The 15,406-nt window shown below is 49.1% G+C and overlaps 2 protein-coding genes across 2 annotated transcripts in view; both read left to right on the top strand.

Moving 5' to 3' along the window:
* Window positions 1-9,082, top strand: part of VWA5A (von Willebrand factor A domain containing 5A) — a gene marked incomplete at both ends in the record, with an annotated part of 9,710 nt that extends 628 nt beyond the window's left edge. The window contains 18 exon segments of the mRNA XM_079547220.1: window positions 1,189-1,307; window positions 1,738-1,958; window positions 1,962-1,985; window positions 2,091-2,313; window positions 2,652-2,794; window positions 2,946-3,057; window positions 3,501-3,628; window positions 3,778-3,866; window positions 4,376-4,520; window positions 4,855-4,934; window positions 5,402-5,510; window positions 6,574-6,738; window positions 6,878-6,981; window positions 7,281-7,462; window positions 7,627-7,833; window positions 8,306-8,529; window positions 8,682-8,808; window positions 9,003-9,082. Of these exon segments, the coding sequence (XP_079403346.1) occupies window positions 1,189-1,307; window positions 1,738-1,958; window positions 1,962-1,985; window positions 2,091-2,313; window positions 2,652-2,794; window positions 2,946-3,057; window positions 3,501-3,628; window positions 3,778-3,866; window positions 4,376-4,520; window positions 4,855-4,934; window positions 5,402-5,510; window positions 6,574-6,738; window positions 6,878-6,981; window positions 7,281-7,462; window positions 7,627-7,833; window positions 8,306-8,529; window positions 8,682-8,808; window positions 9,003-9,082 (2,482 nt within the window).
* A 2,897-nt stretch (window positions 9,083-11,979) lies between these two features.
* Window positions 11,980-14,010, top strand: DAD1 (defender against cell death 1; the record flags this gene model as incomplete). The annotated part of the gene is made up of 2 exons (XM_079546957.1): window positions 11,980-12,214; window positions 13,880-14,010. 2 exons carry the CDS (start codon window positions 11,980-11,982, stop codon window positions 14,008-14,010), a joined length of 366 nt encoding a protein of 121 aa, XP_079403083.1.
* Window positions 14,011-15,406: the final 1,396 nt, after the last annotated feature.

The following is a 15,406-nucleotide window of genomic DNA, read 5'->3' as shown; positions in this document are numbered from 1 at the left end:
TCCATCTGCCTCTTACTCTCTATCCTTGTTTTCCTTCCATCTCTCCCTCCCTACATCTGTCTGTCTGTCTCGTCCCAGCTGATTGACCTAGGCCATTATTCTGGTGAGTGTCTGCTTGTTTGTCCTTCAGTTTGATACTTTCTCTCTGTTCTCTGTTCATTGTCTCCACTCACTGGGATGAGATTGACCCTATTCAGTTAATCCCTCTGACCATTCCTCATCCCTACTTTTTCCCAGAGGATGTGCACGCTATTTGCTCTGCCTGTCCGCTGTCGGCATTATGGCAGAGTGGGAATTTTTCTGATGCTGCTCATCCTGCCACCTCAGAGCAGGAACTGTGGGAAGTGAGGCAAATGTATCAGTATCAGAGAGACATATGGTTGGGTTTGGGTAGAGCTGAGGAAGCCCATTCATCTGCAGATACTTTGCCAGAGGGCAGCAAAACATTATTTAACAACACCCTCCCACTGGTGCCTTTCCGGGATTTATTTGCTCTGCCACCGTGGAATACCTGACCCTGGCTTAAATTCTCTCTCCACTATGTTCCTCTCCACACCGCCTGGGCCTTTCAGTCTGCCCTTGTGAGTTACTCCATGAATATACTTCACAGGTGCAATCCCTTGTGCAGCTATATTCACGCTATACTGTTTATGATGGGTACCCACTCATCTCTTCTAAAATGGATCCATCCACCTTCTCATCCATCCATCCATCCATCCATCCATCCATCCATCCATCCATCCATCCATCCATCCATCCATCCAATCCATCCACCCATCCACCCATCCACCCATCCATTCTTCCATCCACCTGTTGGTCCATCCATCCATCCGTCCATCTATTTAACAAAAATTCTTACCTCTGTATACTTCTGCATCTGCCTGTCCCCAAATGGATCCCATGCAGATATGTATTGCCCCCCATCCATCCACCCGCCCATCCACCCATCCACTCTTGCTTTCACACCTTCTTTCCTTTTATCTCCTTTTGCTATTCTTCATTTCTCTTCAGAATTCTCCCATGATGGGAATGAGGTGCAGACCTCTTTAATGCAATTATACTCCTGGTTAGTCTTTATGAACAGGGATTTCTGAATCCCTGGATTTGCTCTGGTTATGCACAGTGGCTTAGGGCCTCCAGGGCTTGTATGTAAGCATGGTGAAATTACAAGGAATCTTGACCACCCAGAGGTTGCCTGGTGGTGTTTGGTGGATCTCTCCTCTTACATGAGAGACCCCTTCCTGTCTGCAGGTCTCCAGAGATGTGGCATCAGAGCTTTGGACTTTTAGGAAAAAGCGACATCAATGGTGAGGGGGGAATCGGACTGCTGAGGGACATTTAGGGGATAGGGGATGCCCTCAAAAAGAGGTAAAGAAAGGAGGAGGATAGGTTGCTGTAGTGGGAAATGTCTGGACTGGATCTTGTGAAGGGAAACAAGGATGGGAATGGTGAAGAGGTCTACAGCATTGGGGTGGGGAACAGAGGCATTGATGGGGAAAAGAAACTGGGATACACAAGCAGATGAAATTTCTTATGGCAGGCTTATATTAGATCCTCAACAATGCTATATCTAATCCATGCACAACAACTTATGATTCCCTTTTGCCCTTGAGGGGGGAGAATCTCTCCTTGTGCAACACTGAACTGTCAGCTCCACATTCCATAATGTGAAGCCACACACTTGAAGCAGTGTGTTGTTCGTGGGTTTGGATGGAAAGGTTGCAACTCTCTCAACAGAACCAGGATCCTTTTTGTTGGGAAAGGAGTTCTACATACCCCTGTGCTCACTGCCCCTCTCTAGTGCTGTGGTGGATGTTGCCATCCAGGACTACGTAGCTGACGTGGTCTCTGAACTGATCTACCATAACGAGAGTCTGAGATCCTCAGAAGTTACTTTTGTCTTCCCCCTGGGCCCCCATATGGCCATTTATTACTTCCAGGCCTGCAGTGAGGATGCCTAGGTCAAGGCTGTGCTGCAGGATGAGGTACCAGCATTTGGGAAAGAATGGGAGAACCGTGAGAGCAGCATGGGATGAGCAGCCCATGGCCTGGTTAGCAATCAGCTTTCTGTTCCTCTCCTTCCCATCCAGGCCCAGCGGCTGCACAAGTTTGCAGTGGAGAAGGAGAATTTTCATTACCTTCAGTATGGGGTTGAGGAATCAGGCGAGGTGTTTGCCTGCTTCCTGGGTTCCCTGTCCCCTGGCAAGGAAATGGTTGTGACCCTACACTATGTCCAAGAGCTATCACAGAAGCCACATGGAGCAGCCCAGTTTGTGCTGCCATCCACAATGCATCCTTGCAAGACTCACTACAGTGAGTAATCCTAAAAGAAACCTGCCCTGACAGTCACGTGCCCTAGAGAAGAACCACACTCCCAGTCCACTCTGTGAACAGACCCAATGCAACCTCCTTTGCACCCACTGATATTTTGCCACAATGCAGCCCCTGAGCAGATCTGTGCTTTCTTCCTTGTGTATTTTGAAGTGGATCCGTATCTCCCTCATGAGTTCCCCATAAATAAACTCAGAGACACTTCCAAAAATTTACTGACATCCCCAGTTCTCTCCACATGTTCTATATATGGATGCCAAATCCCACACACACTGCATGGAGAGCCAATGCTCTCCTTTATGCTATATTTCTGCCCACAGCCTGCAATTGTCACACCGACAAGCTGCATTACAGCCTCCTGCTCACTGTCAGCCTGCACTCACCCCGTGGTGTGGCTGATGTCCAGGCCAACTGTGCCCTCACTCCTTTGATCTACACTGGCCAGGACCACAGTGCTGCACAGGTACACCCTGCTGAATTCCAGAATTCTGGGAGCTGTCAGGTGGCATCGCTACTGAGCCAAAAGAAATGCACTGGGATCAGTGCTGTGCTCCCAGCATTATGCTGGGCCTGAGTCACTTCCTCCTGTGTAAGACCAGGCAACCCTTCTCCAGGTCTCACTGGCTGGCACTCCCCCAAATCACCATTTAGAGCTGCTGGTGTATTACAGAGAACCTACTGCAGTCAGTGCTGTGGTGGAGAAAGGAAACCCTGCAGCCACTGCAGGTGAGTTCAGTTGAAGAGGGAATGCAGGGGCACCTCTGGGTATCAGGAGGTGCTGGGGCACAGGGAGACAGTGGGGACAGTGGGGGATGAGAGGCTTCACTGGACTACATGGGAGACATCCAGGTGAGTTGGTGGGGGCCTTAGGGCTCCTGGGGGGGTGGGGGGAGGGGGAGGTGCTGGGTACACTGTCATGAAGTACTAGATCTACCAGGATGGGTACAAGGAACTTTATATTAGGGCTCACTGGGTAACTGTATTGGAGGCACTGAGCTGATGAGACACTGGGCTGTGCAATTGGTGGACAGTGCAGTAGAGTATCAGTGCACCAGTATGGGGTATCAGGGTCTCTGGGATGGTGGATGCTGAGAGAACAATGAGGAACAGAACCAGGATGAGGAAAGTGATCCCAAACTGCGCTTCATTGCACTGTGTATCTCCTCCAGGCTCTCTGTTTGATGATTCCCTGGTGTTGGTGACACTGGCACCCAACATCCCTGATGCAAAACCTGGCCAGTGCCAGTCTGGAGAGTTCATCTTTGTTCTGGACAGCACTTCCCTTGAGCACACACAGGTACCTTCACAAAGCGGGGGCCAAACTGGAGTGAAAGAGTAGGCTGAGAGGGAGCAGAGCCTGAGATTTGGCAGGACAAATCTAAGGACCAGGGCATCTGTATTCCCCACCAGTATCATCCAAGACAAGCCTGCTTTGTCTTTCCACAGGACCCCATGCTCTTCCTTCTCAAAAGCCTACCCCTGGGCTGCTACTTCAACATTTACTGCTATGGAGCAACATCTGCGCGCATCTACCTGTAAGCAAACATGGGGCAGGATGAGTGTTATGTAGCTGGTGGGAAAAGCTCAATACTGCGGAGCATGGCTGGGTACTATGGGGTTATGAGGCAGAATGAGATGTCAGAGAGCAGACTGGGATGCTCTGAAATAGGCTGATTGGTATGGGGCAATGTTGGGTACTGGAAGGCGTGACTGGAGGCAGTACTGGAGGGCAGGGCTGGATTCTGGGGAGAGGATCTTTGTGGCAGTATGGGAGAGCATCTCTTATGGTTCTATTGAGAAGAGTCTTGTAGAAACTAGGACTCCAGATCTCTTGATGAACTAGTAGGGGGCAGGGTCTTGCAGAAAATGATGGGGTACAGGTATGGTAGTGGGTCTCGGAGAGCACTGGGACCAGCACAGGGCCACGTTGGCAAGCATGCTCATGGCAGGGGTGCTGGAGCTCAATGATCTTTAAGGTTCCTTATAACCCAAACCATTCCATGATTCTATGAATGTGCTCTCCAAACACATTTGTCTGCTGCAGGCAGAGTGTTGAATACACCCAGGACAACCTGAATGAAGCAATGCAACTCATTCCCACAATTGGCTCCAGGCTGGATGACACAGACCTGCTGGGAACTCTCCGCACAATCTACAACACTCCCCGCCCCTGCGGACATGCACTCCAGGTCTGGGCACAGGGCCATGGAAGGATGGAAGGATAGATGTCCCAGGGGCACAGAGAGAACATAGGAAATGGGGGATGGAGGGGTGAGTGGACTGAGCAACCTAAGGGGAATGCTGGTCATAGGTGAACAAGAAGGATACTGTGAGGTGTAGAAGAGTGCAGAAAAAATGGTTCTGCATCTCAAGGGGTCTCTGTCCCTGAGCGGATATCTCTCTGAGGGTAGCTTCTCTACAGGGGATCTCTCTCCTGGACCCTTCTCCCCATTTCAGGGACCTGCTGTCCCCATTTGGAGGTTCTTGTGCAAAGGCTCACCACTGATGTCTCCTGTCCCCCAGCTCTTCATCTTCATGTCTGGGCTACCACCTGACAAGGAAGCCATTGCTGCTGAGGTCTGCCGTCATCGCAACAGCCACCGGTAATGGGGGCTCTGCCCCCAGTTTTTCAGTCAGTCCACGATCTCTTCCCATCATGGATGAGGATCTCTGTTCACCTGTCTCAGTCCTTCGGCCCATTCACTGTCCAGAGACTTTTCTCACCTCATAGCTCCATCCTGTATCAAAACCTCCACTGGGGAGTCCTTGCTTAATACTCCCATACCCAAGGTACCCTTCACAAAGTGAGCAGGGAGATTGAGGTACAGGGTTGTACACTCCTGTACCACCCCACTAGACTGGCCCCAGATCTGCCCCAAGCTCCAGCTCTCCTCTGACAGCTCCAATCCCAGTCCTTCAGTCCACTCGCTGACATTCCTCCTGCCCTCTTGTTCTGCACCCCAGATTTGTATCCCCAGCTATAACTCCAGTATTCTCTAGCTCTTTTCCCTGCATGCTTACATTTATGCTCAGCTCCCATTTCTGAAGCCTTTCCTTGCTTCTGCAATAGGTGTTTCTCCTTGTGTTTTTCCACGGACAGTGCTACCCTGGCCACAGCCCTTGCCAGGGAGACAAAGGGTGAAGCTGTCTATGTTTCTTCTGACAATGCGACAGTTCAGGTAGGAACCTGAAAGCCCTGGTTGCTGCCCTCTGTTCCAGAAATGCACAGCCTTCCGGGTTCTTGGACAACCCACTCATGGCAGCCAAGACCCAGCTGCCCCTGGGAACCCAGGCACCCAGGCTTCCCTGACTCTACCCAACTGCCTCACTCCACTGAGAAACCCAATGCCCAGGCTTCACAGAGAATCACAGAATCACAGAATTGTAGGGGTTGGAAGGGACCTCCAGAGATCATCGAGTCAAACCCCCCTGCCAAAGCAGGTTCCCTACACCAGGTAGGTGTACCTGGCTTCTTCTTACAACAGGCTTCTTCCCTGCTATAGCTCACAGACCTGTCTGCTCCCAGGAAAGCTAGCTGGTGCAGGCCATCTGCTGTGGTTAACCTGGCAGGCAGCAAAGCAACATGCAGTCCTTTGCTCAGTCTCCACCAGTGGGATGTGGGAGAAAACTGGAAGAAAAGGAAAACACATGAGTTGAGATAACAGCAGTTTAGCAGGACAGAAAACAAAGGGAAAATAATAATAATAATAATAATAATAATAATAATAATAATAATAATAATAATAATAATAAAAGAATATACAGAACAAGTGATGCACAATGCTGTTGCTCACTGCCCAGCCAGTCCCCAGACAGCAGTCTCTCCCTGCCGCAGCCAGTGTTATCATTTAGCTCCCCCCTCCCAGTGTTATCATTTAGCACAATGCCATTTGGTATGGAATATCCCTTTGGCTGATTTGGGTTGGTTGTCCTGGTCTTACCCCCTCCCAGCTCCTTGTGTTTCCCCAGTCTTCTTGCTGGCAGGGCAGTCTGAGGAACTGAAAAATCCTTGACTTAATGTAAGCACTGTGTGGCAACAACTAAAATATCAACGTGTTATTAACATGATTCTCATCCTAAATCCAACATGCAGCACTGTGTCAGCTCTTAGGAAGAAAATTAACTCTACCCCAGCCAACACTGGAACATCAATCATATCCGTGTCCACTAAGAACCCAGAGGGACCACATGCTGAACTCTAACGGAGTTCCCAGATTGTGGTGTCCTGCCATTTTTCCCCAGGTGCTGAAATGCTTAAAGCAGGCCCTCAAGCTAGTAGCTGAGGGAGTCTCTCTGGACTGGACTTTGCCCTCTGGCCTGGAGGTTGAGGTGCTGGGAGGCACCCCTCAGTTCATCTTTCAGAGTCAGCACATCTTCCTCTATGCACAGATCCATGGAAAGGAACAGGTGAGAGCTGGGGCTACCATCCCAGTTAACTACAGTTACCTTCCAATGACCTCCCAATAACCACTGGTAATCTTCCAGTAACTTCCAAATATCCCCCAGCAGCCATCTGTGTCTCCAGTAATTTCACAAGTGTTTCCAGAGTATGAAGGAGGCCAGTGGTGTCATGACCTTGCAGTTCAACCTGGATGGCCAGGTCATCACTCACAAGATCCAGTTCCCACTATGCCCACAGGGAGATGGCCGGTAAGAGCATCTCCTTGTTTTCTGCACGTGGACTCCAGCTGAGCAGGACACAGATAGCTCAAACATTCACAGCTTCCACACACCACGCCAAACTGGGAGAGAATCCAGTTCTCCAAGCATGGTCTCCTTCCCTGTTTTGAACCCACGTGGACAGGACCCAGGTACATGGGCATCACTTCCTCCAAGACAAAAGGGTCCATGCATCCAGGTCTTCCCTCTGCCCATCCTCACTCCTGAAAGGAGAGAACCCAGGCCCTTTCTTCCCCAGGATGTCAGGCCTCACCTCACTCTGTCCCCAGGATGGCTGGTCATCGTCTGGCTGCAAGATATTTGCTGGAGAAGCTGTTGCCAGAGGTTGTGAGCGGATCAGAGGATGAACCAGTGCAGTGTGCCATTGAAATCAGTCTCACATCTGGGATCATCTGCCCCTTCACCAGCTATGCGGGTGTTCGTACATCACGGAGGGCCCCCTGGTACCATGGTAAGGAAAGACACTTGGGGAAAAGAACTGGAGAGGTATTTCCATGTGTTGTTCTCATTCCACAGGAGCCAGAAGTCCAGCCACAACATGCATAAGCCCCATCATCAACAGGTGCTTCTTCCCCATGACCTTAATTTAGACCCTTTCCCTCTTTGCTCTCAAAGGGCCCCTGGCACTGCTGCCACCTCGCCAGTCATTCGTTCCCTGCAAGATCCTTTTGCTTCATGGCTCCCTCACTGGCTCTTCCTGCTTTCCTAAGACCATATGGTACCCACCTAGCAGGCACACTGCACTGCAGGAGTCATGGATTGCCATCAAGCAACTCACCAATGGCATTGCTAACTTATTCCAGCTTGGGGCTCACAAAGAAGGTATGGGACTTTGACACAGATAGGAAATACAGGGATTAATTAATGTCTGATAGGAGTGTTACTTTGCTTTTCTACATGTCTTGCTCTTGGTCTTGAAACTAATGAGTTTGAGTTTTCCCTTAATTATTCTTAAAGCTGAAAGTCCTTCAGCAATCGTAGGATCCAGGTCAAAGACGCCCATAGAAGTGTCAGGGCCAGTGCTTCAGCATGAAAGCACATTTGGACGATATCTGTTTAGGATGTCAGGAGACCACTGGGGCACCTGGCTGGGCAGAAATGTCAAGGGAAGAGGGATGAGTAACGGATGTCCAAAAAGGGCTGGGGACAAGACTACATTGAGGACATGCAGGGAGGGCCTCAGTCTGCAGGTAGCTGCCCGAGGAAGAGTAGAGAGAAGTGTTCTGGGGCATTGCACACGGGAATGGAGAGGAATCATCTTCCTGTGATTCCCTGTTCATGTCTTGTTTCACAGCACCTAAACAGATGCCACCATCAATTTCCTCTCTCAAGTATGTGGATTCAACAAGATTTGTTTTGTGCTCTACAATTTCTGGGTCGTGGATGAGTGATGCCATTGCTGAGTGCAGAGAGCTGATGGCACTGCAGAATGTGGATGGCTCCTGGACCCTCAGCTCAGATTTAGCTTCTGTGCTACAGGTTGATGAGGATGAAATCAAGGGAAAGATGCCTGGTGAGGTAAGAGGAGGGTCCTTTCTGGAGGCAGCATTTAGTCCTGGAGCAGGGAGAACCAGTGAAAGGATCAGAAACCACTAGCCACAAAAGACAGGGTGGGAAGGAGTGAGGGTCAGGGAGGATGTGCAGCAGTGTCACTCACTGTTCTCCTACAGGTCATGGAGCCTAGTTTCTGGGCGACAGTGCTGGCTGTGACCTGGCTGCAGAGACACAGCAGGCATTGCCACGAGATGTATGACTTGCTGGAGGCAAAGGCTGTAACCTGGCTGTGCAACCGAGCTGGTAAGCCTTGAAGGTCCTTTTCCTGCAGATCTACACAGCAGAGCCTCCTTCCCATTCTCTCCAATGGCACTTGCCTTATCCCTTTACAGGACCTCAATTTCCTGAGGGCAGGTGAAATAGTCCTATGTCCTCTTTCTCCTTTCCTTCTGTGGGCCCTCCTTCCTGCCTCACTCCCCATCTCTCCTTCATTGCAGTGTCTCAGCTGGACAAGTGCCTGGAGGCAAGTAACACCCTCCTTGGGATCAGTGTGAATCCAAGCATCTTTAGGCAATGAGCTCAATATCAGCATACAGAACATCAGCACCTGTGGAAAATAATAGGACCACAAAGCATAGCTTAAATTTACCTGCCATGCTGTAACTCCACTGCTGCTACCAGCTAGCATAAGAGATGAATTCTCATTATTTGTAGATGTCTCCTACTGGCTGGGCTGCATCTGCATCATGCTGAGCACAACAGAAAACATAGTTCACAACCTCCACCATGCTTGTTTTAGCTGGAGGTGGGAGTGGAAGGGAAGCATAACTTTTTTCATGGAGTGATGGCCCTTTCCAAATCCAGCTTTGGCAAAATGGGCTACTGGCCTGCTCACAGATGGCTTCTCTCTTGATGCAGGACTGCCATGCACACTAGAAAAGATGAATGTTTAGAGGTGTTGACAAAAGGCATAGTAACCATAGCTCCCACTGAGAATGTGCTGCACCACACTTCCTGCCGTCCATGTTGGCAAAGTTTCTGATTCATCTTCCAATAAACAGCGAATTTTCTGCAAGCTACAACATGTGACAAAGCCTTGATCTTAGCTGTAGCAGCATCTGCCCAGGCTGATGGTTGATAGCTGACTTATTCTAGCTACAGCAGGAAAGTTACTGGTTTGTTAATGATCTACCTTTACAGCTTTAACGTTTTCACTCCATTGCACTAAGTGATTCCCAAAATAAACACTGTTCTTCCTTTAAGACTCATCTTTTCTGTCTGGAACAGACAAGTGCAAAATGCAGAAAAACAATCATCTATCGTTCCATCCCTGAAATGTCAAAGGAGACACTTCCCAAAAAATGGATTATTTCTATACCACAAGGAAAGCTGGAAGTGGCTAAAGCATTCCAGTGTTTTAGATCCAGAGCTCAGGTTATGGAAGGAAAAGTGAAAGAGTTGAACCTTCTGTTGGTCTTCCTGTGAGGTAAGGGTTTCCAGAATGAAAAGGGAGACAAGGCATATGAGGTGAAAAAAGTGACACTCAGACCTGGGTTCTCATGCCCAGGCACCAGGAAAATCATGGCTTTATCCTGAAAATTAGAGGAAAGTGCAGTATTTGCTCAAGATACTCTGGAGTATTCTGGTGTAGCCAGTAGGTCCTTACATACAGGGAACGAGAGGTGAAAATGTGGTTTAGTTCTGTCCCCGCCTAGAAGCTTTCCCTCCTGAAAGTCTGGAAAGTCATCATAGCATACAGTAGGGTAAGCTCTTCTAATTGTGCCTGTTTTCAGCATCTCCAGTCACAGTCCCAGCCTAAAAGAAATATGTATTTCAGTTTGGGTGAATCATCATCTTGAGCAGCTGTCCATCCCAGGATTTCTGTGGACCATCTAGGTGCTCTCCTTAAGCGTCTTCATTTCTTTAAAAAAATTCTAAATAATGAGAAAGATATATTAACGTGCTCATCTGCAATGCTGGGAAAACCCTAGGAAGGGGTATAGAAGACTTTTATTCCTGAAGCACAAGCATTAGCAATTACAATCCATTAGCAAGCAGTTTACCACAAGCATGTGCTAAATGATGCTCCTTCCCCAGTTCACTATCTGCTCATGCAGCCACTCACTGCTAAACTGTGAGCAGACCCAAAACTACAAGTGAACATACTTGATATCAGTATCAACTCTTGTTCTGATCGAATGGGAATCTGCCACAATACGTCATCAGCTGAGGAGGAAAGCGTGAAGCATTAGCCAGCAAAGAAAGGAACTGTGACTATATGAAGTTATGTGTGTAGGGATCTTACATAGACCATGGCATGTAGGCATGACAATCACACAAGTGGAACATCGCAAATGAGGGCTGCATGTTTTTCAGAAGGGAAAGAGAAGCTGGGGCTTTGCGCTTTGTGTGAAGGAATGGATAGATTGCAAAGGACTGCTTCTAAAAAAACTAGCCATAAATAGGTTGAGAGCTTGTGAGTAAAAATTAGGGACTGTGCCAAGACAGGACATTTGGTGGTCACGGCCTGCTATAGGCTGCCTGATCAAGAGAATCCTGCTGATGAGAACTTCTTGCTTCAACTACAAGCATCATCTTCACAAGCTCTCATCCTGATGAGGGATTTCAACCACCTGGATATCTGCTGGGAAAGCAACATGGTGGTCTGCAAACTATCCAGGAGGCTCCTGGTCCAGGTATGAGATAAACCAACCCAGGGAGAATTGTTGGTGGACCTGGAGGAGATACATTTTCTGTACTCCCTTACTGCAGAGAGCTGGGTAAGGTGGAGAGGAAACACCGCAGTTCTCAATCATACAATCATAGAATCATTAGGGTTAGAAAAAAACTCTAAGATCACCAACTGCAACCATCACCCCATCACCACAATGCTTCTCTCTGGACATAAATATGGACCCACACAAAACTAACAGTTGCAGGCATCTGGAGGAAGGATGGCGTTTGGACATCTTCACAGACATCTCGCCGCTGCTGTGCTGACCAGAAAGAATGTGAATATTCCCAGAGATGCCCCAAAAACAGACAACGGGCTGGGGAGAAAAGTCCCAGGCCCCATACTGGGCACTGCAGATTAAGACTGGGAAAACCCCCACACTCAGGTCTGAGCTTTCTGCAGGACTGCTGGGACTTCAGCGTGCCAGGCGCTGTAGAGAAACACAGATGAACCCCACCGCCCCCCCCCAGCTCAGCTCGGACAAGGACGCCTCTGGAGGCTGGCGGGCTTCTGCGCACGCGCCGGTTAAAAAAAAATTCAGCCAGTCCGGCACGTAGTTATGCGCATGCGTATTATCTCTAGTAACACCTCAGTTCCGCCCTTTTGTGGGCAGGGCAACTACGCTCGCGCACTACCTCTGACCCGGAAGTGACCTGGCCACGCGCCCGCGTTGTTCGGCTGTGTCCCGGAAGCTTACCCATTCTGTTTCCGGCCACCTCAGCTTGCCTAGGGGCGGCATCATGTCGGGCGCGGCGGGTTCGGGGGCTGCGGGCTCTGTAGGTTCTGTGGTGCGGCGCTTCCTGGCGGAGTACGGCAGCGGCACGTCGAGCCGCCTCAAGGTGCTGGACGCATACCTGTTGTACGTGATGCTCACCGGGGCGCTCCAGTTTGGCTACTGCCTGGGTGTCGGCACCTTTCCCTTCAACTCCTTCCTCAGCGGCTTTATCTCCGCCGTCGGCAGCTTCATCCTCGGCGGTCAGTGAGAACCCCGCGCGGTTTCCCCCGACGCCCACGGCGTGCCGTTAGGATTTCTCCGTGGCGCTGCCCGAAGCTCCCGCAGCACGCAGGGAGCTCCCCGCAGTGCACGGAGCCCCGTAGCTATCGGAGCTCCCTCAGTAACGGCCACATAGAAACACGTAGGAACAGCTTGTGTTGGAAGGGGTCTCAGAGGGTCTCAGAGATCACCTAGTTCCAGCCCCTCTGTGTGGGCTGGTTGCAACCACCAGGTCAGATTGCCAGTGGCCCCGTCCAGCCTGGCCTTTGATCACCTCCATGAGTGGGACACCCACAGCTTTTCTGGGCAGCCTGTTCCAGCTCCTCACCACCTTCTCTGTGAAAAATTTGTGACATCTCATCCCCTCTTTTAGTTTAAAATTGTTTTCCCTCGTCTATCACTATGTAAAAAGTTGATTTCCTTCCTGTTTATAATCTCCCTTTAAATATTGGAAGGCCACAATGAGGTCTCCCCACAGTCTTCTCTTCTCCAGACTGAACAAGACCAGTTCCCCCACCTGAATTTATAGGAGAGGTCCTCCAGCCTTCACGGCCCTCCTTTGGACCCTCTCCAAAACTCCACATCTGTCTTGTGTTGAAGCCCCAAACCTGGATGCAATACTCCAATGGGGTCTCCCAAAGGCAGAACAAAGGGGGACAATCACCTCCCTCACTCACCCTGATGGCCCCCCTCTTTTGATGCAGCTCAGGAAACTGCTGGCCTTCTGGGATGCAGGTGCACACTGCTGGCTCATGTTAAGTTTTTCCTCTTCTAGGACCCCCAAATCCTTCTTCACAGGGTTGCTCTCAGGAACTTCTCCCAGACTGTGTATGTATCTGGGATTGCTATGACTCAAGTGCAGCACTTTGCACTTGGCTTTGTTGAATGTTATTAGGTTTATGTGGGCCCACCTTTTGAGTTTGTCAGGGTCCCTTTGGATGACAGCTCTGACACCAACTGCAGACCCCCCTTGGCCAAACCCCCAGCCCAGGGATCAGCAGCCCCCAGCTTGTCCAGCAACCAGGCAGTGCTGCTGCTTGGCATTCCTTGGGTAATTCCATACCCTCTCTAGAAACCAAAAAGTTGCCATATCAACTGCCCCCCAGCAAGATGGTCTGCAGCAGACTGTGAACTTACGTTTGTGCACCACACAACGCAGCTCCTCTTGAGCCCCATGTGTCCCTCCTTCTCCAGGGTGGTCAGGGAATCTTCCCTTTTACCATCGTGTATTGATTTCTTTCCTTAGTGTTCATCCAACTCTAGAAATAACTGCTTCAGGATGGTGCTCCCCTAAAATGCACCCTTTTAAAAACATCTTGTCCCTGCGCAGCCCTTCCCAGCACAACCTACAGTGTTTTACTGGCTCCTTGACTGTGCCAAGCCAATCCATTTGTAAGCCCGCTTCCTTCAGATTTTCCATGGCCATCTCTAATAGTGCAGTGCTGTGAGAGAACTGGCTGCCTGTCAGCTGCATGCAAATCCCCTGTCAGTGTTCTGTCTTTCTTGTAACAATGAAGTTGGTTTCGCTTGTTGTATCTTGGAGGAACAATGACCTGGACCAGGGTGGACTGCCTTAGCAAGGCCGTGCTTCATGCCAAGAATTCCCTTTGTGATCTCTGATGTACCATTTTCTCTCTGCCATATAGTTTGTCTCAGGATCCAGATTAACCCCCAGAACAAAGCCGAGTTCCAAGGCATTTCACCAGAGCGGGCATTCGCCGATTTCCTCTTTGCCAACACCATCCTGCATCTCGTCGTTATCAATTTTGTTGGCTGAACCCTAGAAGAGTCTGAGGTACTGATCCATTGGGCCATAGAAAGGGACAACACTTTCTATGCTTTTGTAGATCTGGGAGAAAACTAGAAAGCTCCCAAGCTTTCTCACGAGCAAGTACAATCCATTGTTCTTTATGTTCATATAGGGGTAAGTCTTACTGCTTTTTGTTTTTGTGATTTTTTTTTTTTTTTTTTTTTTTGCTTTACTCATTTAAAAGTCACTTTAACTAGGTGAGTCACAGAAACTTAACCATATTTCACTCTTAGATTAAAAATACCTCCATTTTTCTATGCAGAAGGAACTTTCTGGGCTGAGACTTTGAGGCTCTGTCCTTGAGGGCTGTCCTGTGGAGAGACTGTGAAATGGCTGGTGTCTAAGTGTGAAGTTTATCAGCAGATGAGAGAAGAGAGTTAAGAATAGGGAGAGTTTGATACCAGAATGGGGAGAGCGTGCTCTGTTGTTAAAGTTTGTGGTGTATTTTTTTTCTTCCTTTGCAGATGAATTCTTCACGTTATCTTTCTTTCTTTCCAGGCCTTGAATTCTTCTAGAACTCTAATGCCAAATCTTGTTAGAGGGAAGTCGTGTTTTCCAGCAGTAGCTGCTGTTTTGATGAGAAAGAAGCAGAAGTCAAAGATTATTCCCACAGACTGTCCTATGGAGTGGTCTGCTGCCTCATTCCAGTTACTGTAATTATTTCTTTAAATAAAGCCCTTCATAATACTGCAGTCTTTTTTTACCTGTTTGTGACAGAGAGTTTCTCGTGATGCTTAAGTTCTTGCTCAGGTGTTTCCTCCTCCCTTTCTCCTTCCCTTCCCTTGTACCCTCTGGGTTTTTTTTTCCTTTCCCTAAATGTTCTCTAATTCCAGAGGGAAGCAAGAAACAAGCTGTCATGGAAACTGAGTTATCATCCTCCCTTTTCATATCACTGTTTTGTGCCTCTTTATCATATGGAGCGTACATTGCCAACATGCCTCCAGGCTTCAAAGCTATGGAGAACTTGTTTTAGGCTATGGTTAGTGATCATGAATGAAGGGAAGCTGCAGACGTTCTCCAGCACATCCTCACATGTACCCATCTTCTCACAGGCCCTTCCACATCTCTCAGGGCCGTATGGGGCACAGCTAGGTGTGCCAGTTGAAACTAAAGGCTCGTTAAGGCTCAGTAGTAATTAGGACTAAGTTTTTCTGCAGTTCAAAGTTCTGATAAACCCAAGGATGTTGGAAGAGGCTGCTGGGCTGTGTCAGCTTGGAGACAGAGCTTTATTTGAGCTGTCCTGGCTCTGTGGACAAAGGCTTCCCAAATTAAACCTTAACAATCCCTTGCCTCCAAGTCAGATGATGTGAGATGTCAGAGGGCTGGAGCAGCTCTGCTGTGAGGAAAGGTGGAGGGAACTGGG

The sequence above is a fragment of the Tetrao urogallus genome, assembly GCF_951394365.1.
Source record: "Tetrao urogallus genome assembly, chromosome: 26".
Lineage (NCBI taxonomy): Eukaryota > Metazoa > Chordata > Aves > Galliformes > Phasianidae > Tetrao > Tetrao urogallus.
Note: the sequence above shows the minus strand (reverse complement) of the source record. Positions and strands in the feature narration are given on the sequence as shown.